At 38.1% G+C, this 23311-nt stretch overlaps 1 protein-coding gene across 2 annotated transcripts in view; it reads left to right on the forward strand.

Moving 5' to 3' along the window:
* LOC137003519 (neuropilin-1a-like) overlaps positions 1-21026 on the forward strand; it is a 53487-nt gene extending 32461 nt beyond the window's left edge. Inside the window, exons 9-18 of one of the 2 annotated variants that reach the window (XM_067363712.1) lie at positions 9768-9912; positions 10266-10597; positions 11291-11435; positions 11579-11743; positions 12537-12581; positions 13848-13994; positions 14094-14422; positions 14501-14597; positions 15934-15978; positions 17642-21026. In XM_067363712.1, coding sequence (XP_067219813.1) covers positions 9768-9912; positions 10266-10597; positions 11291-11435; positions 11579-11743; positions 12537-12581; positions 13848-13994; positions 14094-14422; positions 14501-14597; positions 15934-15978; positions 17642-17910 — 1719 coding nt within the window. In that variant the 3' untranslated portion in view covers positions 17911-21026. The remainder of the gene's footprint in view (positions 1-9767; positions 9913-10265; positions 10598-11290; positions 11436-11578; positions 11744-12536; positions 12582-13847; positions 13995-14093; positions 14423-14500; positions 14598-15933; positions 15979-17641) is intronic. The other variant, XM_067363713.1, reaches the window with a different exon arrangement.
* Positions 21027-23311: the final 2285 nt, after the last annotated feature.

The raw sequence follows: 23311 nt of genomic DNA on the forward strand, positions 1-23311 counted from the left end.
ATATCCAAAATCCGTTTGCAATTAAACAACTTCAATGTGTTAGCAACAAGTTAAAAAAAGCTTGGTGTAAATTGGATAAACCCTGTAGGAGTAGTAGTATAAAATTCATAGCCTGTTTTTTCAAAAAATTAACATTCAAACCAAAATAGCTGACTTCCTGTTGGTCGGAGCTAATGAATGTAAATTAGAAAATTGTCCGGCTTGATGAGAATAATATGTGTATCGAGTTTGGTGACTGTAGGAAAAACTAACCCCCCATCTTTTGTCAAAAGGTGGCGCTACTGAGCCCCTCCACCACGCCCATTTCTATGGCTTTGTCCATGTCTACTGGTTGACAATATTGATGTGTGTGTCGAGTTTCATGCAATTTGAAGCATGTTAAGAGCCTCAAAAACACTCAAGAATATTATTACAGTTTGACCTGTTGCCATGGCAACAATATTTCAAATATCAAAAATCCTGTCATAGGTCTACATCTGCTGTGTATTGACATTACACTGATGAAGTTTGAAGCAAATCAGGTAAAAATAAGAGGGTGATCTCAAAGCATTTTAAAAGTGATACACTTCTTGCTGCCATTTGGTGGCGCTATAACTTTGACTCACAATAGTTACATCCATGTGATCAGACTACTACAACCAACACACTCCTGAAGTTTCATAAACATCAATCAATGTATGCAGAAGTTATAACACATTTCCTGTTTCCCTTTTCTCGCCATAAATTCGTTGCCTCGCCACGGCCAAACCGTTTGAGATATCCAAAATCCGTTTGCAATTAAACAACTTCAATGTGTTCGCAACAAGTTAAAAAAAGCTTGGTGTAAATTGGATAAACCCTGTAGGAGTAGTAGTATAAAATTCATAGCCTGTTTTTTCAAAAAATTAACATTCAAACCAAAATAGCTGACTTCCTGTTGGTCGGAGCTAATGAATGTAAATTAGAAAATTGTCCGGCTTGATGAGAATAATATGTGTACCGAGTTTGGTGACTGTAGGAAAAACTAACCCCCACTTTTGTCAAAAGGTGGCGCTACTGAGCCCCTCCACCACGCCCATTTCTATGGCTTTGTCCATGTCTACTGGTTGAAAATATTGATGTGTGTGTCGAGTTTCATGCAATTTGAAGCATGTTAAGAGCCTCAAAAACACTCAAGAATATTATTACAGTTTGACCTGTTGCCATGGCAACAATATTTCAAATATCAAAAATCCTGTCATAGGTCTACATCTGCTGTGTATTGACATTACACTGATGAAGTTTGAAGCAAATCAGGTAAAAATAAGAGGGTGATCTCAAAACATTTCAAAAAGTGATACACTTCCTGCTGCCAGTTGGTGGCGCTATAACTTTGACTCACAATAGTCACATCCATGTGATCAGACTCCTATAACGAACACACTCGTGAAGTTTCATAAAGATCAATATATGTATTAAGACGTTATAACACATTTCCTGTTTCCTTTTTCTCGCCATAAATTCGTTGCCTCGCCACGGCCAAACCGTTCGAGATATCAAAAATCCCCTGGCAATTTTTAATCATCAGTGTCTTGACTTCATGCTGACTGAGTTTGGTGGCGATCGGATTAATCGTCTAGGAGGAGTATATCAAATTCCAGAGCATGCGTTTTTCAAACAACCCTTAATAGCTGACTTCCTGTTGGCGTGGCGATTAACTTAGAGCGCGAAAGTTGTTCGGCCCGATGAGGTCTATATGTGTACCGAGTTTCATACTAATACGTGCAAGCATGTTTAATATATGGACCAAATTTTCAGACTTTTTTCAAGGGGGCGCTGTCGAGCCCCCCTGCCACGCCCGGGTACCAGCCTCTCCGGCGTCCTAATGGCCGCGGATTCCAATGTGTGTGCCAATTTTCAAGAGTTTTTGAGCATGTTAAGGCCCCCAAAAAGCCCCGGAAGACGGAAAAAAAAAAAAAAAAAAAAAAAAATAATAATAATAAATATAGCTGCGAGCAGCGATGGCGGGCCCAAGCCCGGTGGCACCGCCACCCCGGTGGCTTCAGGGCAACTGTGCACAGCGGGCAATAGGCACTTAAAACGGTTAAACATCAAAGGACTATGTCAAATTCACTCCACATTTACTGCACTACAAGGTGCCGCTATAGAGCCCCTCCTCCCTGCCCATTTTCAAAGGATTACATGTGCCAAGTTTTAACATTATTCTGATGAATTTTGAAGCAAATCAGGTAAAAATAAGAGGGTGATCTCAATGTATGCTGAAAGTGACACATTTTCTGCTTCCAGTTGGTGGCGCTATGACTTTGAATCACAATACTCAAATCCATGTGATCAGCCTTGTACAACGAAGACTAAGCCAAAGTTTCATCAAAATCAATTAATGTATGCAGAAGTTATAACACTTTGTTTCCCTTTTCTTGCCATAAATTCGTTGCCTCGCCACGGCCAAACCGTTTGAGATATCCAAAATCCGTTTGCAATTAAACAACTTCAATGTGTTAGCAACAAGTTAAAAAAGCTTGGTGTAAATTGGATAAACCCTGTAGGAGTAGTAGTATAAAATTCATAGCCTGTTTTTTCAAAAAATTAACATTCAAACCAAAATAGCTGACTTCCTGTTGGTCGGAGCTAATGAATGTAAATTAGAAAATTGTCCGGCTTGATGAGAATAATATGTGTACCGAGTTTGGTGTCTGTAGGAAAAACTAACCCCCACTTTTGTCAAAAGGTGGCGCTACTGAGCCCCTCCACCACGCCCATTTCTATGGCTTTGTCCATGTCTACTGGTTGACAATATTGATGTGTGTGTCGAGTTTCATGCAATTTGAAGCATGTTAAGAGCCTCAAAAACACTCAAGAATATTATTACAGTTTGACCTGTTGCCATGGCAACAATATTTCAAATATCAAAAATCCTGTCATAGGTCTACATCTGCTGTGTATTGACATTACACTGATGAAGTTTGAAGCAAATCAGGTAAAAATAAGAGGGTGATCTCAAAGCATTTTAAAAGTGATACACTTCTTGCTGCCATTTGGTGGCGCTATAACTTTGACTCACAATAGTTACATCCATGTGATCAGACTACTACAACCAACACACTCCTGAAGTTTCATAAACATCAATCAATGTATGCAGAAGTTATAACACATTTCCTGTTTCCTTTTTCTCGCCATAAATTCGTTGCCTCGCCACGGCCAAACCGTTTGAGATATCCAAAATCCGTTTGCAATTAAACAACTTCAATGTGTTCGCAACAAGTTAAAAAAAGCTTGGTGTAAATTGGATAAACCCTGTAGGAGTAGTAGTATAAAATTCATAGCCTGTTTTTTCAAAAAATTAACATTCAAACCAAAATAGCTGACTTCCTGTTGGTCGGAGCTAATGAATGTAAATTAGAAAATTGTCCGGCTTGATGAGAATAATATGTGTACCGAGTTTGGTGACTGTAGGAAAAACTAACCCCCCCACTTTTGTCAAAAGGTGGCGCTACTGAGCCCCTCCACCACGCCCATTTCTATGGCTTTGTCCATGTCTACTGGTTGACAATATTGATGTGTGTGTCGAGTTTCATGCAATTTGAAGCATGTTAAGAGCCTCAAAAACACTCAAGAATATTATTACAGTTTGACCTGTTGCCATGGCAACAATATTTCAAATATCAAAAATCCTGTCATAGGTCTACATCTGCTGTGTATTGACATTACACTGATGAAGTTTGAAGCAAATCAGGTAAAAATAAGAGGGTGATCTCAAAACATTTCAAAAAGTGATACACTTCCTGCTGCCAGTTGGTGGCGCTATAACTTTGACTCACAATAGTCACATCCATGTGATCAGACTCCTATAACGAACACACTCGTGAAGTTTCATAAAGATCAATATATGTATTAAGACGTTATAACACATTTCCTGTTTCCTTTTTCTCGCCATAAATTCGTTGCCTCGCCACGGCCAAACCGTTCGAGATATCAAAAATCCCCTGGCAATTTTTAATCATCAGTGTCTTGACTTCATGCTGACCGAGTTTGGTGGCGATCGGATTAATCGTCTAGGAGGAGTATATCAAATTCCAGAGCATGCGTTTTTCAAACAACCCTTAATAGCTGACTTCCTGTTGGCGTGGCGATTAACTTAGAGCGCGAAAGTTGTTCGGCCCGATGAGGTCTATATGTGTACCGAGTTTCATACTAATACGTGCAAGCATGTTTAATATATGGACCAAATTTTCAGACTTTTTTCAAGGGGGCGCTGTCGAGCCCCCCTGCCACGCCCGGGTACCAGCCTCTCCGGCGTCCTAATGGCCGCGGATTCCAATGTGTGTGCCAATTTTCAAGAGTTTTTGAGCATGTTAAGGCCCCCAAAAAGCCCCGGAAGACGGAAAAAAAAAAATAAATAAATAAATAAATAAATAAATATAGCTGCGAGCAGCGATGGCGGGCCCAAGCCCGGTGGCACCGCCACCCCGGTGGCTTCAGGGCAACTGTGCACAGCGGGCAATAGGCACTTAAAACGGTTAAACATCAAAGGACTATGTCAAATTCACTCCACATTTACTGCACTACAAGGTGCCGCTATAGACCCCTTCCTCCCTGCCCATTTTCAAAGGATTACATGTGCCAAGTTTTAACATTATTCTGATGAATTTTGAAGCAAATCAGGTAAAAATAAGAGGGTGATCTCAATGTATGCTGAAAGTGACACATTTTCTGCTTCCAGTTGGTGGCGCTATGACTTTGAATCACAATAGTCAAATCCATGTGATCAGCCTTGTACAACGAAGACTAAGCCAAAGTTTCATCAAAATCAATTAATGTATGCAGAAGTTATAACACTTTGTTTCCCTTTTCTTGCCATAAATTCGTTGCCTCGCCACGGCCAAACCGTTTGAGATATCCAAAATCCGTTTGCAATTAAACAACTTCAATGTGTTAGCAACAAGTTAAAAAAGCTTGGTGTAAATTGGATAAACCCTGTAGGAGTAGTAGTATAAAATTCATAGCCTGTTTTTTCAAAAAATTAACATTCAAACCAAAATAGCTGACTTCCTGTTGGTCGGAGCTAATGAATGTAAATTAGAAAATTGTCCGGCTTGATGAGAATAATATGTGTACCGAGTTTGGTGACTGTAGGAAAAACTAACCCCCCACTTTTGTCAAAAGGTGGCGCTACTGAGCCCCTCCACCACGCCCATTTCTATGGCTTTGTCCATGTCTACTGGTTGACAATATTGATGTGTGTGTCGAGTTTCATGCAATTTGAAGCATGTTAAGAGCCTCAAAAACACTCAAGAATATTATTACAGTTTGACCTGTTGCCATGGCAACAATATTTCAAATATCAAAAATCCTGTCATAGGTCTACATCTGCTGTGTATTGACATTACACTGATGAAGTTTGAAGCAAATCAGGTAAAAATAAGAGGGTGATCTCAAAGCATTTTAAAAGTGATACACTTCTTGCTGCCATTTGGTGGCGCTATAACTTTGACTCACAATAGTTACATCCATGTGATCAGACTACTACAACCAACACACTCCTGAAGTTTCATAAACATCAATCAATGTATGCAGAAGTTATAACACATTTCCTGTTTCCCTTTTCTCGCCATAAATTCGTTGCCTCGCCACGGCCAAACCGTTTGAGATATCCAAAATCCGTTTGCAATTAAACAACTTCAATGTGTTCGCAACAAGTTAAAAAAGCTTGGTGTAAATTGGATAAACCCTGTAGGAGTAGTAGTATAAAATTCATAGCCTGTTTTTTCAAAAAATTAACATTCAAACCAAAATAGCTGACTTCCTGTTGGTCGGAGCTAATGAATGTAAATTAGAAAATTGTCCGGCTTGATGAGAATAATATGTGTACCGAGTTTGGTGACTGTAGGAAAAACTAACCCCCACTTTTGTCAAAAGGTGGCGCTACTGAGCCCCTCCACCACGCCCATTTCTATGGCTTTGTCCATGTCTACTGGTTGACAATATTGATGTGTGTGTCGAGTTTCATGCAATTTGAAGCATGTTAAGAGCCTCAAAAACACTCAAGAATATTATTACAGTTTGACCTGTTGCCATGGCAACAATATTTCAAATATCAAAAATCCTGTCATAGGTCTACATCTGCTGTGTATTGACATTACACTGATGAAGTTTGAAGCAAATCAGGTAAAAATAAGAGGGTGATCTCAAAACATTTCAAAAAGTGATACACTTCCTGCTGCCAGTTGGTGGCGCTATAACTTTGACTCACAATAGTCACATCCATGTGATCAGACTCCTATAACGAACACACTCGTGAAGTTTCATAAAGATCAATATATGTATTAAGACGTTATAACACATTTCCTGTTTCCTTTTTCTCGCCATAAATTCGTTGCCTCGCCACGGCCAAACCGTTCGAGATATCAAAAATCCCCTGGCAATTTTTAATCATCAGTGTCTTGACTTCATGCTGACCGAGTTTGGTGGCGATCGGATTAATCGTCTAGGAGGAGTATATCAAATTCCAGAGCATGCGTTTTTCAAACAACCCTTAATAGCTGACTTCCTGTTGGCGTGGCGATTAACTTAGAGCGCGAAAGTTGTTCGGCCCGATGAGGTCTATATGTGTACCGAGTTTCATACTAATACGTGCAAGCATGTTTAATATATGGACCAAATTTTCAGACTTTTTTCAAGGGGGCGCTGTCGAGCCCCCCTGCCACGCCCGGGTACCAGCCTCTCCGGCGTCCTAATGGCCGCGGATTCCAATGTGTGTGCCAATTTTCAAGAGTTTTTGAGCATGTTAAGGCCCCCAAAAAGCCCCGGAAGACGAAAAAAAAAAAAAAAAAATAAATAAAAATAAAAATAATAAAAATAATAATAATCCTTAGAAGAACAAGAGGGCCCTGCGCGAATTTTCGCTTGGGCCCTAATAATAATCCTTAGAAGAACAAGAGGGCCCTGCGCGAATTTTCGCTTGGGCCCTAATAATCCTTAGAAGAACAAGAGGGCCCTGCGCGAATTTTCGCTTGGGCCCTAATAATCCTTAGAAGAACAAGAGGGCCCTGCGCGCTTAATTCGCTTGGGCCCTAAATAAATTATGTTATATATTGAAACCGCCAGTAGGTGGCAGCGATTTGACATTTTAATGAGTGAGCTACTTAAATCGTTCATTCAGCCAATTCGTTCAAAAGTCACCGATGTGAATACTTTTGTCATTGGCAATTACAGACGCTATTGAAAACTGAAGTAACAAAATAGATGGCTGTTTTAGTAACTGGTTACAGTTACACTGGTAGTTATGGCTAAATTGCAATGGATTAGCTTGCTAAAATATATGTGGAGTGTACCTAGCTATTACAATGTTTTCATACCTCCTTCTCAGTTTATGCTTTATTCTTTTTAACGTCCCTCTTTGAACAGAAGTTTAATATTGTCGGCTGGGCAACGGTTCTCTTCATTTTTTGGTGCTACCCGTGCTCTCCATTCAAACATTAGAGCTCCACTCGCGTTGTGTTGGTGAAAGTGTGACGTTGGGCGTTACCAATCGGTTCAATGGAAGGCGGGTATTTTTTTGACTAATTTATTATGACAAACATATTTGATTAGAAACAAAATTATTGTTACAAAACAAATGAATTATACATATTTTAGTATAGATCTACTGTGATTTTCATGTTGAAATATTGGGGGGGTTGTAATTGATGGATTTGAATATTGGGGGGTTACCTCCCCCCCATCCCCCCTGCAAACTACGCCCCTGTATATATACGACATGAGAGATGGTAGTCAGAAACGGTAATGCAAATAAGTCATAATGACAGTATATATAGTGCAAGTGAACGGTAGTGCAAATAAACATATTTATGAAATAGACATTCTCAACTATATTTTTTGAATGTAAAAGAAAAAAACAAACAGTAAAAATACAGAAAGAATAGGCTACACATCTATTGGTGTGGCCAAGAAGTGGCAGAGCACCCATAGCGTGCGTCTCAATCAGCTCCCTAGTTCACTAGTCAGGGCACTAATCAGGGAGTCGGCCACATTCATTTACATGGTATACTGATACACGATCTAGGAAGCTAGGGAGCTGATTGAGACGCAGGGATAGTTTGTAGGGGTTTTCCTCATCTACTTACTTACTCTTCGTCGTGTTGGTATCAATGTGTGCTCGGCAAGATCGTTTTGTGCTTGAGCGCCACCAAGTCGTATCTTACTGTAACTTCAGCAGCTCCAGGCACGTGAACAAAAGCGCCACTCTCATTGGTCGGCCAGTTTTTAATGCGGCGCGTCAAACCAAAAAAACGAAGTGTTCCCAACTTAGCAATTTTGTTGCTAGATTTAGCAACTTTTCAGACTACACTAGCAACTTTTTTTCCAAAAAGCACCTAGCAACAAATTTAGCAATTTTTAACATTTATTTGGCAACTTTTAGCAACTTTTGGAAAGTGACTCTATAATCAAAACAGCACACGTACAAGCTAGGTAAATAGACTGAGCAGTTGATTCATAATTCCTTAAGATCGCTGTGGAAATAGCTGTAAAAACCGGAAGACAAAAGACAACGAGTGGGGATGGGGTTACACAAGGTCTATATATAGCAAGGCACGAGGCTGCCACTGCACTGGAGTGCACCAGCAGTAGCACGCACACATTTCACATTTTTGGCAAAATAATTTAAACGCATTAAGTTCAGAGTACAATTGTTTGGTTAGCAAGTCACAATTTTTTTTTAAAAAGGACAAATTTATAATTTCCTACACAAGTACCACTAGCACTTCAAAAAGTAAAGTAATCGAGGAAACCACTGAACAGCTAACCAACCCAGCAGCACACCACACCATTCTATGGAGAGAGTTGTAAAGAGGTGCCTAGCAATAGACAAACACATTTAAGTTAAGATGCTAGCTGCAATTGTTCAATTGTTCAATATAGCCTAATTGTTAATTTACTGATACACCTTGTTATTAGCTTGTTTAACTGTTGATCATTTAGGTAGCATATTAACTACCACAGGGCTTTAATTGTTCAGTTCATGTGTAGTTTCACTGGTTAAAAGGAAAATAGCCTACATAAAATGTAATTGTTCAAAAGTGTTTAACTGTTCAATATTAATGTTGTATTTAAAAATAAAAATAAATCTGGTCATGAAAAAGTGTTGTTTGTATTCATTTTAAAAATGCTGTGTGTGTGTGTGCATTTATTTTACAAACAAATCTAAATTAGCATTTCAAATAATATCTATGTAGTTTTGCTTTGCGATTACGTAATGACGTCATGGCGCAATTACGTCACAATGTCATTTAGCGACTTTTAGCAACAAAACGATCTGCCTTTAGCAACTTCCCCTGAAAATAAGTTGGCAACACTGAAACGAACACAAAGCGTTTTTTTAAAAAATGATGCTTTTACGGCTCGCGTTTTTCGTGTCAGTGTGCACACTCAAATTGGTGCCCTTTGTTTAGTCACGAGGCGTTAAACGTCGGCGATATTCACGTGCGATATTCGTCCCGGTGTGTACAAGCCTTTAATGAGCATAAGAACATAAGATATTTTTATTTACCTGCGTTTTATTTGATTTAGTTAATTATTGACATATTTTTTATTTTGTTTTATTGTTTTTATTTTATATGTATTATCACTTTTATTACTATTACTTTTACATTTTTCTATCTTTGTTATGTTGATTGATGGTTTGGCAATATTGTGTGTAAAACAGTTTGAAATTGAACATTGGTTAAGAAAAGCATAGGAAAAAGAGAAGAAAGTGATCATGAGACATGTGTCATCTCTCTTTTTCACAGGTGTTCCATGGAAATCAAAATCCCACAGATGAGGTACGTGCCAGGCTGCCCAAGCCCACCCTCACCCGTTACCTGCGGATACGACCTCTGACCTGGGAGCAGGGCATCTGTATGCGTTTCGAAGTGTACGGCTGTAAAATATCAGGTATCCTGTCACACACACACACACACTCATAGTAGAGATTTTTTTTGTTGATGTGAGTTTCAGCCATAACGTCACTATGAAATCCCAGCAGTGGTTTACAGCACTGAGTCACGTATAATTCCCCCATATTCGCTCACTCCATATGTGATCATTAGAGAATGACTCCTCTCCTTGTTCACTGACATCAAAAGGTGCCACCTGTGTGTGTGTGTGTGTGTTTATTTTAATAAATCCTCACCATTTCTGACAGGTAGAGTCAGACAAGAAGTAGCCTGTATGTCTGTTTCCTGTGGTTCAGAATATTGTTGCTTCTTTCATGAAGGTAACTCACATTCTCTCTCTCCTTCTCTCAGACACTCCTTGCTCCAGTATGTTAGGGATGGTTTCGGGTCAGATTTCGGATTCTCAGATCTCAGTATGGCCGTCGGCAGAGAGGGGCTGGCTCCCTGAACAGGCCCGGCTGCTGACCGGCCGAACGGGCTGGGTGGTCGCTCACCCGCAGGGTCTCGTGAAGAACCAATCACTGGAAATAGATCTAGGGGCCAAGCGGATCGTAACAGGTCTCATTCTGCAGGGAGGGAAATACAGAGACGTGAATATTTTCATCAAACGCTTCAGAGTTACATACAGCACAAATGGAACGGACTGGAGTCACATACTGGAAGAGAACAGCAACAAAGTGAAGGTATTGCATGTGTAAAGGCCTGTTCACACCAAGAATGATAACTATAAAGATAAGCATATTAGCATCCACACCTATATTTATTATAAGCACACACTGCAGTTGTCATCTGCCACTTAACTCTTTATGCTATATATCGTTGATGACCGCATTATTTTTCATATGCATCTGCTTACATATGAGATCGCTTGTTTCTGCTTCTTCTTTGGCTGTGTTTTCATCTGGAGATGTTGTACTCGATCAGAAGATGTGTGATAGTGCTCCCTAGTGTATTACAGTGAAAACATGGAAAGCTGTAAAATCTCGTCAATGGCGGTGAAGCATTTTCTCATAAAAGACGAGATAACTTGTCAATGGCCGGAAAAGAATTAAAATGCTCCAGCTCCAGTTTTTATCGGTCATGGTTCTGAAAGTGATGACAATAATACAATAATGACACAAAGCAATGATATCGTTGTAAAGTATTTAAAGCATCAGGCAATACTTCTGCAGCGCATGCTTATCGCTAACATCAGATGTGGAAACATCAGATATAGTTTATCATTTAGCCATCTTTTCACTGTGACTAGATCTTTCTCATCCTTGGTGTGAATGTCCCTTTAGAGAAAAAAAATGGAATTTTTCTCTTTTTTTCATTCATTTAACTGAACAGACACAAAACTATAAACTAAAAAATGTATTTTTTCATCCATCCAGTTGTTTATGGGAAATCTGAACCATGACACTCCAGAAGTGCGTACTTTTGATCCAGCGCTGATGCGTTTTCTGCGCATCTATCCTGAGCGTGGCTCTCCTGACGGCATAGGATTAAGGCTGGAGGTTTTGGGCTGTGACCCGCAAGGTGAGTGACAGCCAAACTAACCAGTCCTCAGGAGCAATCCAGTCCTCAGGCTCTCTAATCCATATTAGAAATGATTTTCAAATGGTGCATAATTTATAAACGCTTCATTTACCTCAAATTAATTGCTTGTCTAAACTTTTCAGAGCCCACAACACCTCTTCCCCTCACCACCACCATGGAAACTACAGTAGCCACAGTCACTAGCGCTCCAGGGAATATTCCAACAACCACCATTATTCCGACTGTGGAGAGTTGTGATGAATACGGCAACTGCCATAGCGAATCAGTCACAGACTACGACACAACAGGTTAGATACACATACTTTTCACACATGTTTTTATATCAGTAACATCTATCATTTTTATATCTAGCTAATTATGTTGGCTAAACCATAACACTACCCATGAGTCCTGTGAGAAACCTATTTTTAGATTTTAATTAAGACATTATTTATTCTCTTTATTATGCTGTTTTCATAATAGGGACTGTTAATAGGTCCCAATAATGTTGGTAATGTCAGGTTTATTATCACTGTGGGACATTTAGTTCCCCACACGGACAGCAAAACCTCACATACACAAACGTCCACACAGAGACAGACTATGACCCAAAAGGTTACAAACACAAACACCCACACTGTGAAACACACCAACAAAGAGCCAGCAGATTACATACACTTAGAAAAAGAGTAACATGCCATGAACCTTAGGTTACACAAAAACCTCAATCAGATTGCTCAAACACACAAATACACGTTTAACATTTAAAACACTAAGACAATGGATCTCATTCACTAATAACTGCATTGTATTAATACGCACAGGAAAACTTACACACATGATTTGTTCTTAACCTTGTTCTAATGTTAATGAATTTGGAGTATTCTAAATAAGTGACTACTTGCTTGAAGTTAGTCATTTGCATAAAACACACCCAAACCATCTCCATATAAGGGCTTTCTGCATAACCGAGATCCAGTGATTCAACAGTAAACAAATACATAAACTCACAGAACATACAAATGGAATTAAACAAGTCTCTAGTTCCTTAACTCTTTAGCTTTGACTTTGACAGCACCTTCTGTCATTTGTTTTCCGCAGAAACTGCAGTAGCAGAGCCATTTCTGGACATGGAAGCAGTACCTGGTGAGAAACTACAAGTCATTTGAACTGTTGTAATGTTTATTTTAATTATCTTACATACTAGCATAGCACACAGAGTAGCCCAATTAGCCCGATAGCTTAGCTTTAACACTACACATTTGCACTTACCGTACATATATGCACAGTTATTATTATTATTATTATCAAGTGAAAGAAATTACATTAAGTCCAATTAGTTTTATTATGCACTAGAGAGTCAGCAATTATATACACATTTTAATGTAATTTGTATATAGTTTGTAGCCTATAACTATTAACTGATGGTTGTTGGAGGCCTGATTTCAAGGGAGGACCTGATTTTTCAGCATATTGTAATCATTTGGGGGGTTTTCCATGCTGAGCACAGAACAAAATCTCTACTGCCCTCAAGTGTTGTGCTGCATAATTACATGAAATAATCTAATTCTGTATTCTGTGAATTCTGTATACTGAGTTTCAAAAACACTGATGGCAGATAATTCTTACTGCAACCTTCAGGACGACTAAATTATGGCACTTTAAATGCATTCATGTAAATAGCGTGAATGCATGCATGGTTTCTATAAACTAGATCATGAGGGTCATTTTGTCTGATTTTAAGCATAAACATATAGCAATAGATTCCAATAGTGTTTTAAAAATGTTATATATATATATATATATATATATATATATATATATATATATATATATATATATATATATATATATATATATATATATATATATATATATATATATATATATATATATATATATATATATATATATATATAAATAATTCAAGATATATTTTCTAAAAACAATAAATACTTTTTTAAAAAATAATTAACAATTTTAATATTTTGCTTAATTGTTAAGGTAGATAACATACATGTGATGGGAACATTTCCTAAAAGCTACCTTTCTATATAAGATCATGAGATTTACTGCAGTCAGAGTAACGGGAGAATGTGATATCTAGATGCAGTGCTGTGCTGTTGCCCACTGGTTTTTGGTGATTTAGCAGATTTTACAATAGGAAGTAGAGGAACTAATGACATTTTACTCCGCTCTGGGGTTTAAGCCCATATAACCTTTTGAATACCTGCCCAAAAGCAAAAAGTCAAAGCTTTGCTAATAAGCTACTGCCAGCCCATGAAGCATAGAGTGTGTTTAGTACCATACTGCTTTGACTAAATTACCAAAACAGTTTAAAGTGGGTTGAGTGGAAAGCAAAATCAGTACAGAGGACTGTAAGATTGATTTGTTGTTTGTGCTTTTGTTTAGAATACATCTGGTTTGCCTGTGACTTTGGCTGGGCTGATAACCCCTCCTACTGCGGGTGGAGTCAAGACAGTGGTGAAGGAGCCGAATGGCATATAAACAACAACAGCAAACACGCTGATCACAAACTGCCTAATCTGGACCACACAGGTGAGAGATGGCTTGAATTTAGATTAATTAACAAAAGATTATTTTGTTGCGATTGCAGGAAAAGAGACTGATTGAATAAACTCCTCTTCTCTGTTTCAGGGATGCCTCACAACTTCATTTACGCAGCTTCTAACAGAAATGCACAGACTGAAATCGAAACAAAGGCCGAAATGGAAACAGATGAAGAGCTGGCGAGAAAAGGACGGGTGGCGAGGCTAGCCAGTTTGCCGGTCACCGCCCCAGATTCAGACCTGTGCATGTCTTTCTGGTACCACTTCACTGAGAAACACACAGGAACTCTGAACATCAAACAGAAGATCGAGGTGGAGAAGAGCGAGGAGCATCTGATCCGCTCTGTGAGCGGCCAGTTGAAAAGCAGATGGAGGGAAGGAAGAGTTGTGATTCCCAGTGCCGACACACCTTATCAGGTACTGATGCCCACTTTATGAGTCGAACATCATAATTATAACATAATACTAACTTTCTTTCTATGTTTGCATGGTTAGGTGATCATCGAGGCCCAAGTGGATCCTACAGAATCTGGTTTCATCTCACTGGATGATATAAAGATACTGAATGAAGTGAATCATGAAGAGTGCAAGGGTATGTTAAGCCATGCCCCTTCTGTTTAAGTCCCTCCCCTTTCTGTTTGGCCACTCACTTTTTAGTGACCTTAAAGAATTAGTTCACTTTCAAATTAAAATTTCCTGATAATTTACTCACCCCCATGTCATCCAAGATGTTCATCTCTTTGCAGCTTCAAAGCGTTCTACACGATCCCAGACGAAGAATAAGAGTCTTGTCTAGAGAAACCATCGCTCATTTTCCAAATTTTTTTAAAATTATATATGTTTTAACCATAAATGCTCATCTTGAACTAGCTCTTTTCTTCTTCTTCTCTATTAGAATTCCGGCAGTGTAGACACTGCTAAGTGTAATACTGCCCTCCACAGGTCAAGGTCAGTTTGAACTAATTGTTATATACTTGCACTAGCATATTGTATATGACAATTTAGTTCAAACTTTGACCTGTGGTGGGCAGTAATACACTTAGCAGTGTCTATACTGCTGGAATTCAAATAGAGAAGAAGAAGAGCGCTAGGTCAAGATGAGCATTTATGGTTAAAATGTATAAAACTTAAAAAAAATGTAGAAAATGAGTGATAGTTTCTCTAGAAAAGACCCTTATTTCTCGTCTGGGATCGCGTGGAATGCTTTGAAGCTGCAATGAAACTGTAATTTTGACCTTCAACCGTTTGGAGGCCATTGAAGTCCACTATACGGAGAAAAATCCTGAAATGTTTTCATGAAATACCTTAATTTCTTTTTGACTGGAGAAAGAAAGACATGAACATCTTGGATGACATGGGGGTGAGTAAATTATCAGGAAATTTTAATTTGAAAGTGAACTAATCCTTTAAAGGTATAGTCCATCCAAAAATGTAAAATTCTGTCATCGTTTACTCATCTTTATGGTGTACTAAACCTGTATGCATTTCTTTCTTCTGCGGAACACAAAAGAAGATATTTTAAAGAATGTTGGTAACCAAACTATTTTAGTTTTCACTGACTTCAGTTGCATTCAATGGGAACCAAAGCTGTTTGTCTACCAACATTCTTCAGAATATATTCCACAGAGGAAAGAATGTCATACAGGTTTGTAATGGCATGACGGTGAGTGAAACATGGCAAATTTTCATTTTTTGGGTGAACCTTTATGTCCATATGTATTAATTTTCTTCATAGGCATTTTACAAGAAATTCTAATTAAGCATTCTTACCCTTGAACCAAACTAATTAGCTCCAAGATGAATCACAACTTTTTAACATTTATATGCTGAAAATATCTAAAGATTCTGAATGGGACTTTTTACTTTCAGATTAATCATTAAAATCTATACAAAGTTCATTTTCTTGATTGAGTGTGTTTGTGTTTCAGACCCAGAGAATACAGAAGATGATGAAGATGAAGTTGATGAGATCGGTAAGACCCACATTTTATTAGAAAAGCATTGAAATAAAAACCAATTTCATTATTTATTTTTATGCCTATAATAAATTGATCAGTATTTTTGTCTTAATTTTGATAAAAATATGTTGAGTTACAAGCAAACGTGTTGAAGGTATTAAGCCAATAGCAAATAGTTTTGTTTTAAGCATAAACATCCCTAAAAGTTGTTTTACTGTTTTACGTCCTCAAACTTTATTTAGAAAACAACTCTATTTAAAAACATGCTCACTGATTATGATCTGCGCTGTGTATGAATACTTATCCACTTTTTCATGAGAAATGCTGTCCAAATGTCCCGTTTTTAATGATGACGTCTAAAGTCCCCGCCAAAGGAAGTAGTCCCTTTTAGCAATTTGTTAGCAACCGCCGATTTGAAGACACAGTAAAAGTTTAAAAAATCACAAGCGCGTTATAACTGGTGTGTTTTATGTCATAGATCAAAACGTGAAAGTATTTAGAGGCTTTGTTAACCACAGACCTTATTTCAGACGATTTAGCAAAAACCCATTCAAAAAACCCATAGACTTTACGGCGCTGGAACCGGAAGTCCTAAAATGCTAACTCGCTTCCGGGTTTTGCCTACAGAAACGCGTCATCCCTGGGGCACTCTATAAAAAGGATAAAAAAAATAAAAAATAACCGACATGGGAAAATTACGTCGGTTAGAGGTTCTGAATATCGTTTCGGTTACTTTCCGATTAATCGTCCAGCCCTATTTAAACCTCAATTGCTAATGCCATAAGAAAAATAATAATTCAAGATTCTCTAAAAAAAAAAAAGTTTTTTTTTTTTATATTTTGCTTCTCAATTACATGATCTTGTTTCAAGGTTGTTTAGATATTTTTTCTGAAAACAAGACAAAAATACTCATAAATCAAGGGGTTTATTTATTTATTTATTTTGCAAGTTTTGAAATTGTCCTTGGCATTCTGCAATCAAATATTTTGGTATAATGACCTCTAAACTCGAAACTGTGCAAAGGTTTTTTTTGTTTGTTTTGTTTTTTCCAGCTTTGTTGTTTTAGCAATGTTTTGATGACCATCCATATTTATTTTTCAATCTCTTTATTACGATACAAACAGTAAATACAGAAAATAAAGGAAATAGTGTAAAACAATTCTGAACAAAATTGTTTCTTAAAGCAAAAAATCAGTATTTAGTGTGACCTCCTGGACTTCTTCCATTTTCTCAAAAAAGAAACTCTTGTGAAACTTCTCATCAGATTTTGAAAGTTTTCTTGGCCTTCTAGTCCTTTTCAGTTCCCTTTAGTTTTTTAAGAGAGCCAGGTTATTGCTCAAGTGTAAGGGGAGGTCAATAAATACTTTAGTTAGTTTATTTCAGTTTTTTAATACTGCATACAAATTTACTATATTTTCTGTTTATATTCTAATAAAGAGACAGTTATATAATTATAATTATATAAGGTCCTTATATCATGTTTAAACAACATCTAATGGTGACCTAACACTTTTGCACAGTACTGTATATAATTCCAGTCCTATAATTCCATTATTTTGCCATAATGACCAGCTGACTGTAAATAATCTTTTTTTTTTATATAATAGAGCTTGTTTACCTATGCAGGTTCGACTCTCACAATCTCTCTGCTTCTGTCTGTCTGTGTCTCTCTCTATAGTGAACTGTGAGGGGTCTGACAACACCTTGTGGAGTTTTGGACGCGGCTCTATGCTGAAGAGTTTAGACCCCATCTTGATCACCATCATCGTGATGAGCGCCGTGGGAGTCCTGCTGGGCGCCGTGTGCGGGGTGCTGTTCTACTGCGCCTGCGCTCACACTACAAACAGGAACCTCTCCGCTCTGGAGAACTACAACTTTGAGCTGGTGGATGGAGTCAAACTAAAGAAAGAAAAACTAAGTGCACAGAAATCTTACACAGAGGCATGAGGAATGTTGGACGAACACAGGAAACATTTGCCGGACAATGTTGGAGGAACTTTTTTAGAACGTTGTTGCAACATTTCTCAAGGTCGAGACTGAGCTTTATTCTCAGGACGTGCAGGACGAGGGACTGGCCTCTGGCGCCTTGTATAGATTGTACAGCCAGACGATGATTGTCTACTTGTTTGTACATTTGTTGCTGGTGATGAGACCAAGACAAAACTATGTATCCTCTCACACAGTTGGATATTTTTTTCTACAAACCCCTTTTTTTTTTTGAGCTGTATACAACTGGGTTTTCAGTGTTTATTGTGCTTGTTTATGTTTGGAGACGTGTTTGTTCAGTTGGTAACTCACACTTCATTCCAATGGTGCCTTTAAATGTGTTTTTGTTGCCTTTTCACACATGGTTTCCTGCCCTTACACAGACAGTCATTTGCTCTTGAGCACAAACTGTTCACAGACACAGGCCAATACAGGTCAGAGATCAAGGTTTAAATACTAGTGCTGCAGTGACGACGTGTTTTCATAAGCCAAAACTCTGAGACATCATCGTCCTGAAGTCAGTCGCTGCACCCGAATACTTTCCTACTATATAGTAAGCGAAAAACAGTACACCAACAGAGTAGTATGTGCGAATTCATAGTATTCGAAAAACAGTAGGCGATGGACAGTAGGCGATGCATTCGATGGACACTTTACTATCCCATGAGGCCACAGGAGGGGATTTGAATGGAAGTGAAGCGACGCAACCAACGCTAGTAGGTCACATGATAAAGACAACATGGCGGATGTACACTGCCCTCCAAATGTTTGGAAACGCCCTAGAAAAGTGGGGTTTTGGACAATATTGGCATGAATCCTTTTTAATTTGTGATCATTTTGCACTGATAAGGGACAACACAAACTACGAAAACATATTTTGTTACATAAACAGTTTATACATAGAAAAAAACTTACATTTTCGATTAATCAAAATATCCACCATTAGAGCTGTCTGACCTAAACTGGGTTCTAATTGGTTCACTGTATTCTAAACTTAATTGGCAATCAATTGTTGAAGCTATTAAGGTGTGCTGACCCAAAAATCTTTTACAAACCTGGGCCAAGTTTAAACCAGTAACCAGCCATCACAACTGGCAAAGGGGCATGTCTGATTTTGACATGTATATATTGCCATTATTACGTAATCAAAATGAAAATTATTATTGCTGGTCTTCAGTGATAATGTCAAGTTACTGTAATGTATTTGCACCAAAAAATGATAAGGATTTATGCTGATATCGTCCAAAACCACACTTTGCCAGGGGTGTTTCCAAACTTTTGGAGGGCAATGTACTACGTCCAAATTTCATTAATACCCATTTTCATACTATATAGAACATGCTTTTTTAAACGGTCGTAAAGTAAGTTCAAATTCAAATGCATACACGGATACATGATTTCGGACACAGCTAATGTTTTTTTTATGTTTTTTTTTTTTGGTTAAATGCTTGAAATAAGGTCTGTGGTTATCACGTTTTATTCTATGACATAAAATACATCAGTCTTGAAAAAAGCGGTTGCTAAAAAATTGGCTAAATAGGACTACAGTGGTTGTCAGGGACATAAAACTTCATCGTACCGAACAGGAAAACTCCCCTACTCACTAGTTTACATAGTCTCTGTGTGTTTATAATCATGCTCTTGCAAACTATTCGAACTTAAACTTTCAGGGAAAATGTTTTTTTTTTTTTTTAAAAGTCTGAAAGGGTTGTCAGAAGCTTAGTGATGGGGACATTCGTTTATGCTTAGTTTTTTACTTTTGTTTCAAAATTCAAAAAATTTGTGTTCATTTGTGAATAATATGATGAAAAAAACATGTAAGAATCATAAACTTTTGTTGGTCACAGAGCTTATTTTCTATAATAGTGCAAAAGCCAATGAAAACCCCTGTTGAGTTTTTGACGAGGGAACTAGGGTGATGCTAACTTCCAGGTTGGCCTAAAAATACATCATCACTGCAGCAATCTCAACACGACGTACACATGATGTCTATCTCAATTTTATGTAGCTAGAAAGAGATTTTATCACTTTATTTGGTCCATCCTCACTCTATATATTGTAAAACATTTCTTGGGTTGGTGCTTTTTTAAACAATCGAATAGTAATATGGAATTTTTTTATTTCTTTCAGCTGCACATATGTTTGTCTGTAAACTTGTGTTGGCATGGTATCAAGTGACATCATATTTCAGAATGACATCACAATGTCTGTGGACCATCTGTGAAAATAGAGTCTCCTAGACTGGACCCCTCCTGATCAAGAGACGCTCACTCTGGGAACGTCTGGGAATGGAAGCGGAGACAAAGCAAATGAAGCATCTAAGAGCGCTAATGTAGAAGCATCTCCCTAAGGAAATTAATTATATTTGAAGGATGCGACAGGCACAAACTGATCCGTGCTCTTAAGCATTGGCAGGACAAGAAAGACGAGATGACTCAAGTGCTGACAAAGGCATCTTGGTCTTTTTCACACACAATGCAGAAATGTGCTTCGTTTTCAGCAGCTTGAAGGAGGTGCCAGAAACTTTTCTCCCACTCAAATGAACCAACGTATGTCATTTTGCACTGAGAATTATATTTAATGAAAGATTTAGATAGAAATAAAAGTGTTAACTACTTTAAATTGTAAGAGAGATCCAACTGTCAGTGTAACAGCTCACTTTTTTAATGCTATTTAAAATGAAATGGTATTTTTCTTAATTGTAATAGTTGTTTTTGTGTCCTGAGGAACTGAAGTGACACTCAACTGGCTTTTTGTCACAGACTATCACAAAAAAAAAAAAAAAACTCAATTTCACTTGAAGTTTAGATGTTATGAAGTCCAATCTGTCTGGTGGCTCTTTGTATTCACAGTTCTGTGATCAACAGAAGAAAAAAAAAAAAAAAAAGACTGAAGACTTATGTCCCATCTGCATCAACTAATTGAATTTTCAGACTTATTCAGATATATGGATTTCTCAATGACAACAACATTCCAAAGAGCGAAGTTAATAAAGTTTTTATAAAGATTTTGTTTGAAATAACTGTCTTCATAATGGGAAGCTACAGTGGGTACGGAAAGTATTCAGACCCCCTTAAATTTTTCACTCTTTGTTATATTGCAGCCATTTGCTAAAATCATTTAAGTTCATTTTTTTTCCTCATTAATTTACACACAGCACCCCATATTGACAGAAAAACACAGAATTGTTGACATTTTTGCAGATTTATTAGAAAAGAAAAACTGAAATATCACATGGTCCTATGTGTATTCAGACCCTTTGCTCAGTATTTAGTAGAAGCACCCTTTTGATCTAATGAAGCCATGAGTCTTTTTGGGAAAGATGCAACAAGTTTTTCACACCTGGATTTGGGGATCCTCTGCCATTCTTCCTTGCAGATCCTCTCCAGTTCTGTCAGGTTGGATGGTAAATGTTGGTGGACAGCCATTTTTAGGTCTCTCCAGAGATGCTCAATTGGGTTTAAGTCAGGGCTCTGGCTGGGCCATTCAAGAACAGTCACAGAGTTGTTGTGAAGCCACTCCTTTGTTATTTTAGCTGTGTGCTTAGGGTCATTGTCTTGTTGGAAGGTAAACCTTCGGCAAGGATATCCCTGTACTTGGCTGCATTCATCTTTCAGCTGAAAAACACCCCCACAGCATGATGCTGCCCCCACCATGCTTCACTGTTGGGACTGTATTGGACAGGTGATGAGCAGTGCCTGGTTTTCTCCACACATACCGCTTAGAATTAAGGCCAAAACGTTGTATCTTGGTCTCATCAGACCCGAGAATCTTATTTCTCACTGTCTTGGAGTCCTTCAGGTGTTTTTAAGCAAACTTTCATGTGCTTTCATGTGTCTTGCACTGAGGAGAGGCTTCCGTCGGGCCACTCTGCCATAAAGCCCTGACTGGTGGAGGGCTGCAGTGATGTTTGACTTTCTACAACTTTCTCCCATCTCCCGACTACATCTCTGGAGCTCAGCCACAGTGATCTTTGGGTTCTTCTTTACCTCTCTCACCAAGGCTCTTCTCCCCCGATAGCTCAGTTTGGCCGGACGGCCAGCTCTAGGAAGGGTTCTGGTCGTCCCAAACGTCTTCCATTTAGGGATTATGGAGGCCACTGTGCTCTTAGGAACCTTAAGTGTAGCAGAATTTTTCTTGCAACCTTGGCCAGATCTTTGCCTTGCCACAATTCTGTCTCTGAGCTCTTCAGGCAGTTCCTTTGACCTCATGATTCTCATTTGCTCTGACATGCACTGTGAGCTGTCAGGTCTTATATAGACAGGTGTGTGGCTTTCCTAATCAAGTCCGAATCAGTATAATCAAACACAGCTGGACTCAAATGAAGGTGTAGAACCATCTCAAGGATGATCAGAAGAAATGGACAGCACCTGAGTTAAATATATGAGTGTCAGAGCAAAGGGTCTGAATACTTAGGACCATGTGATATTTCAGTTTTTCTTTTTTAATAAATCTGCAAAAATGTCAACAATTCTGTGTTTTTCTGTCAATATGGGGTGCTGTGTGTACATTAATGAGGAAAAAAAATGAACTTAAATGATTTTAGCAAATGGCTGCAATATAATAAAGAGTGAAAAATTTAAGGGGGTCTGAATGCTTTCTGTACCCACTGTATATGAATTCATGCATAAACAGTTTTTTGATGGCATCTTTATTTGTTTTCTAAGCAAATAGTTCAAAAATTGTGGCTACATAGAAGCAACACTAAAATTATATACAATATTTTATACAGGGGCACAATGTCATCAATACTGGTTAAATAATTGCAATAAGAACCTGCTGTTCATTGAGAATATCTCTTCTAAATCTTTCACAGCATATCTGTTTTAATGTAACTCTTAAGTATGCCAGTGTGATTTAATTGTGTTCACTTGTTTACACTACAAGAACTACTGAATAATTAATTAATGCTGGAATTGTAGTTTGGAGAGCTGAATACAAAATACACAAAATACACATTTGCTTGTTTCTGCTCATCTGCCATTAGATGGCGCTGCTCTATAAGTTCAACTGGGCTGCTGTTGACACTAGAGGGCCATATAATCTCCATTTCCGAAACTGAACGCCCCTCTCAGATGCAAGTTAAGTCTACAAGTTTTATCAGTAGCCCCTCACTGCAGAACACATGAGATCCACGGGGCGGACACTTCCTCAGAGATGCTGCCACAGATAACCCCCACAAATCATCAGCGGACCTCTGATGAGGTTACTTATTTAGCCTAGAGACTTCTCTATTTCTATATTTAAAAATAACGATAATAATAATAATACTCAGAAAAAAGTACCCACATATGCAGCAAAATTCCTCATGCTGTTAGTGGTATAATATTATCACGTGTGATGAATTATAAGGTCTTTCTGA

The sequence above is a fragment of the Chanodichthys erythropterus genome, chromosome 16 (assembly GCF_024489055.1).
Source record: "Chanodichthys erythropterus isolate Z2021 chromosome 16, ASM2448905v1, whole genome shotgun sequence".
NCBI classification, from domain to species: Eukaryota; Metazoa; Chordata; class Actinopteri; order Cypriniformes; family Xenocyprididae; genus Chanodichthys; species Chanodichthys erythropterus.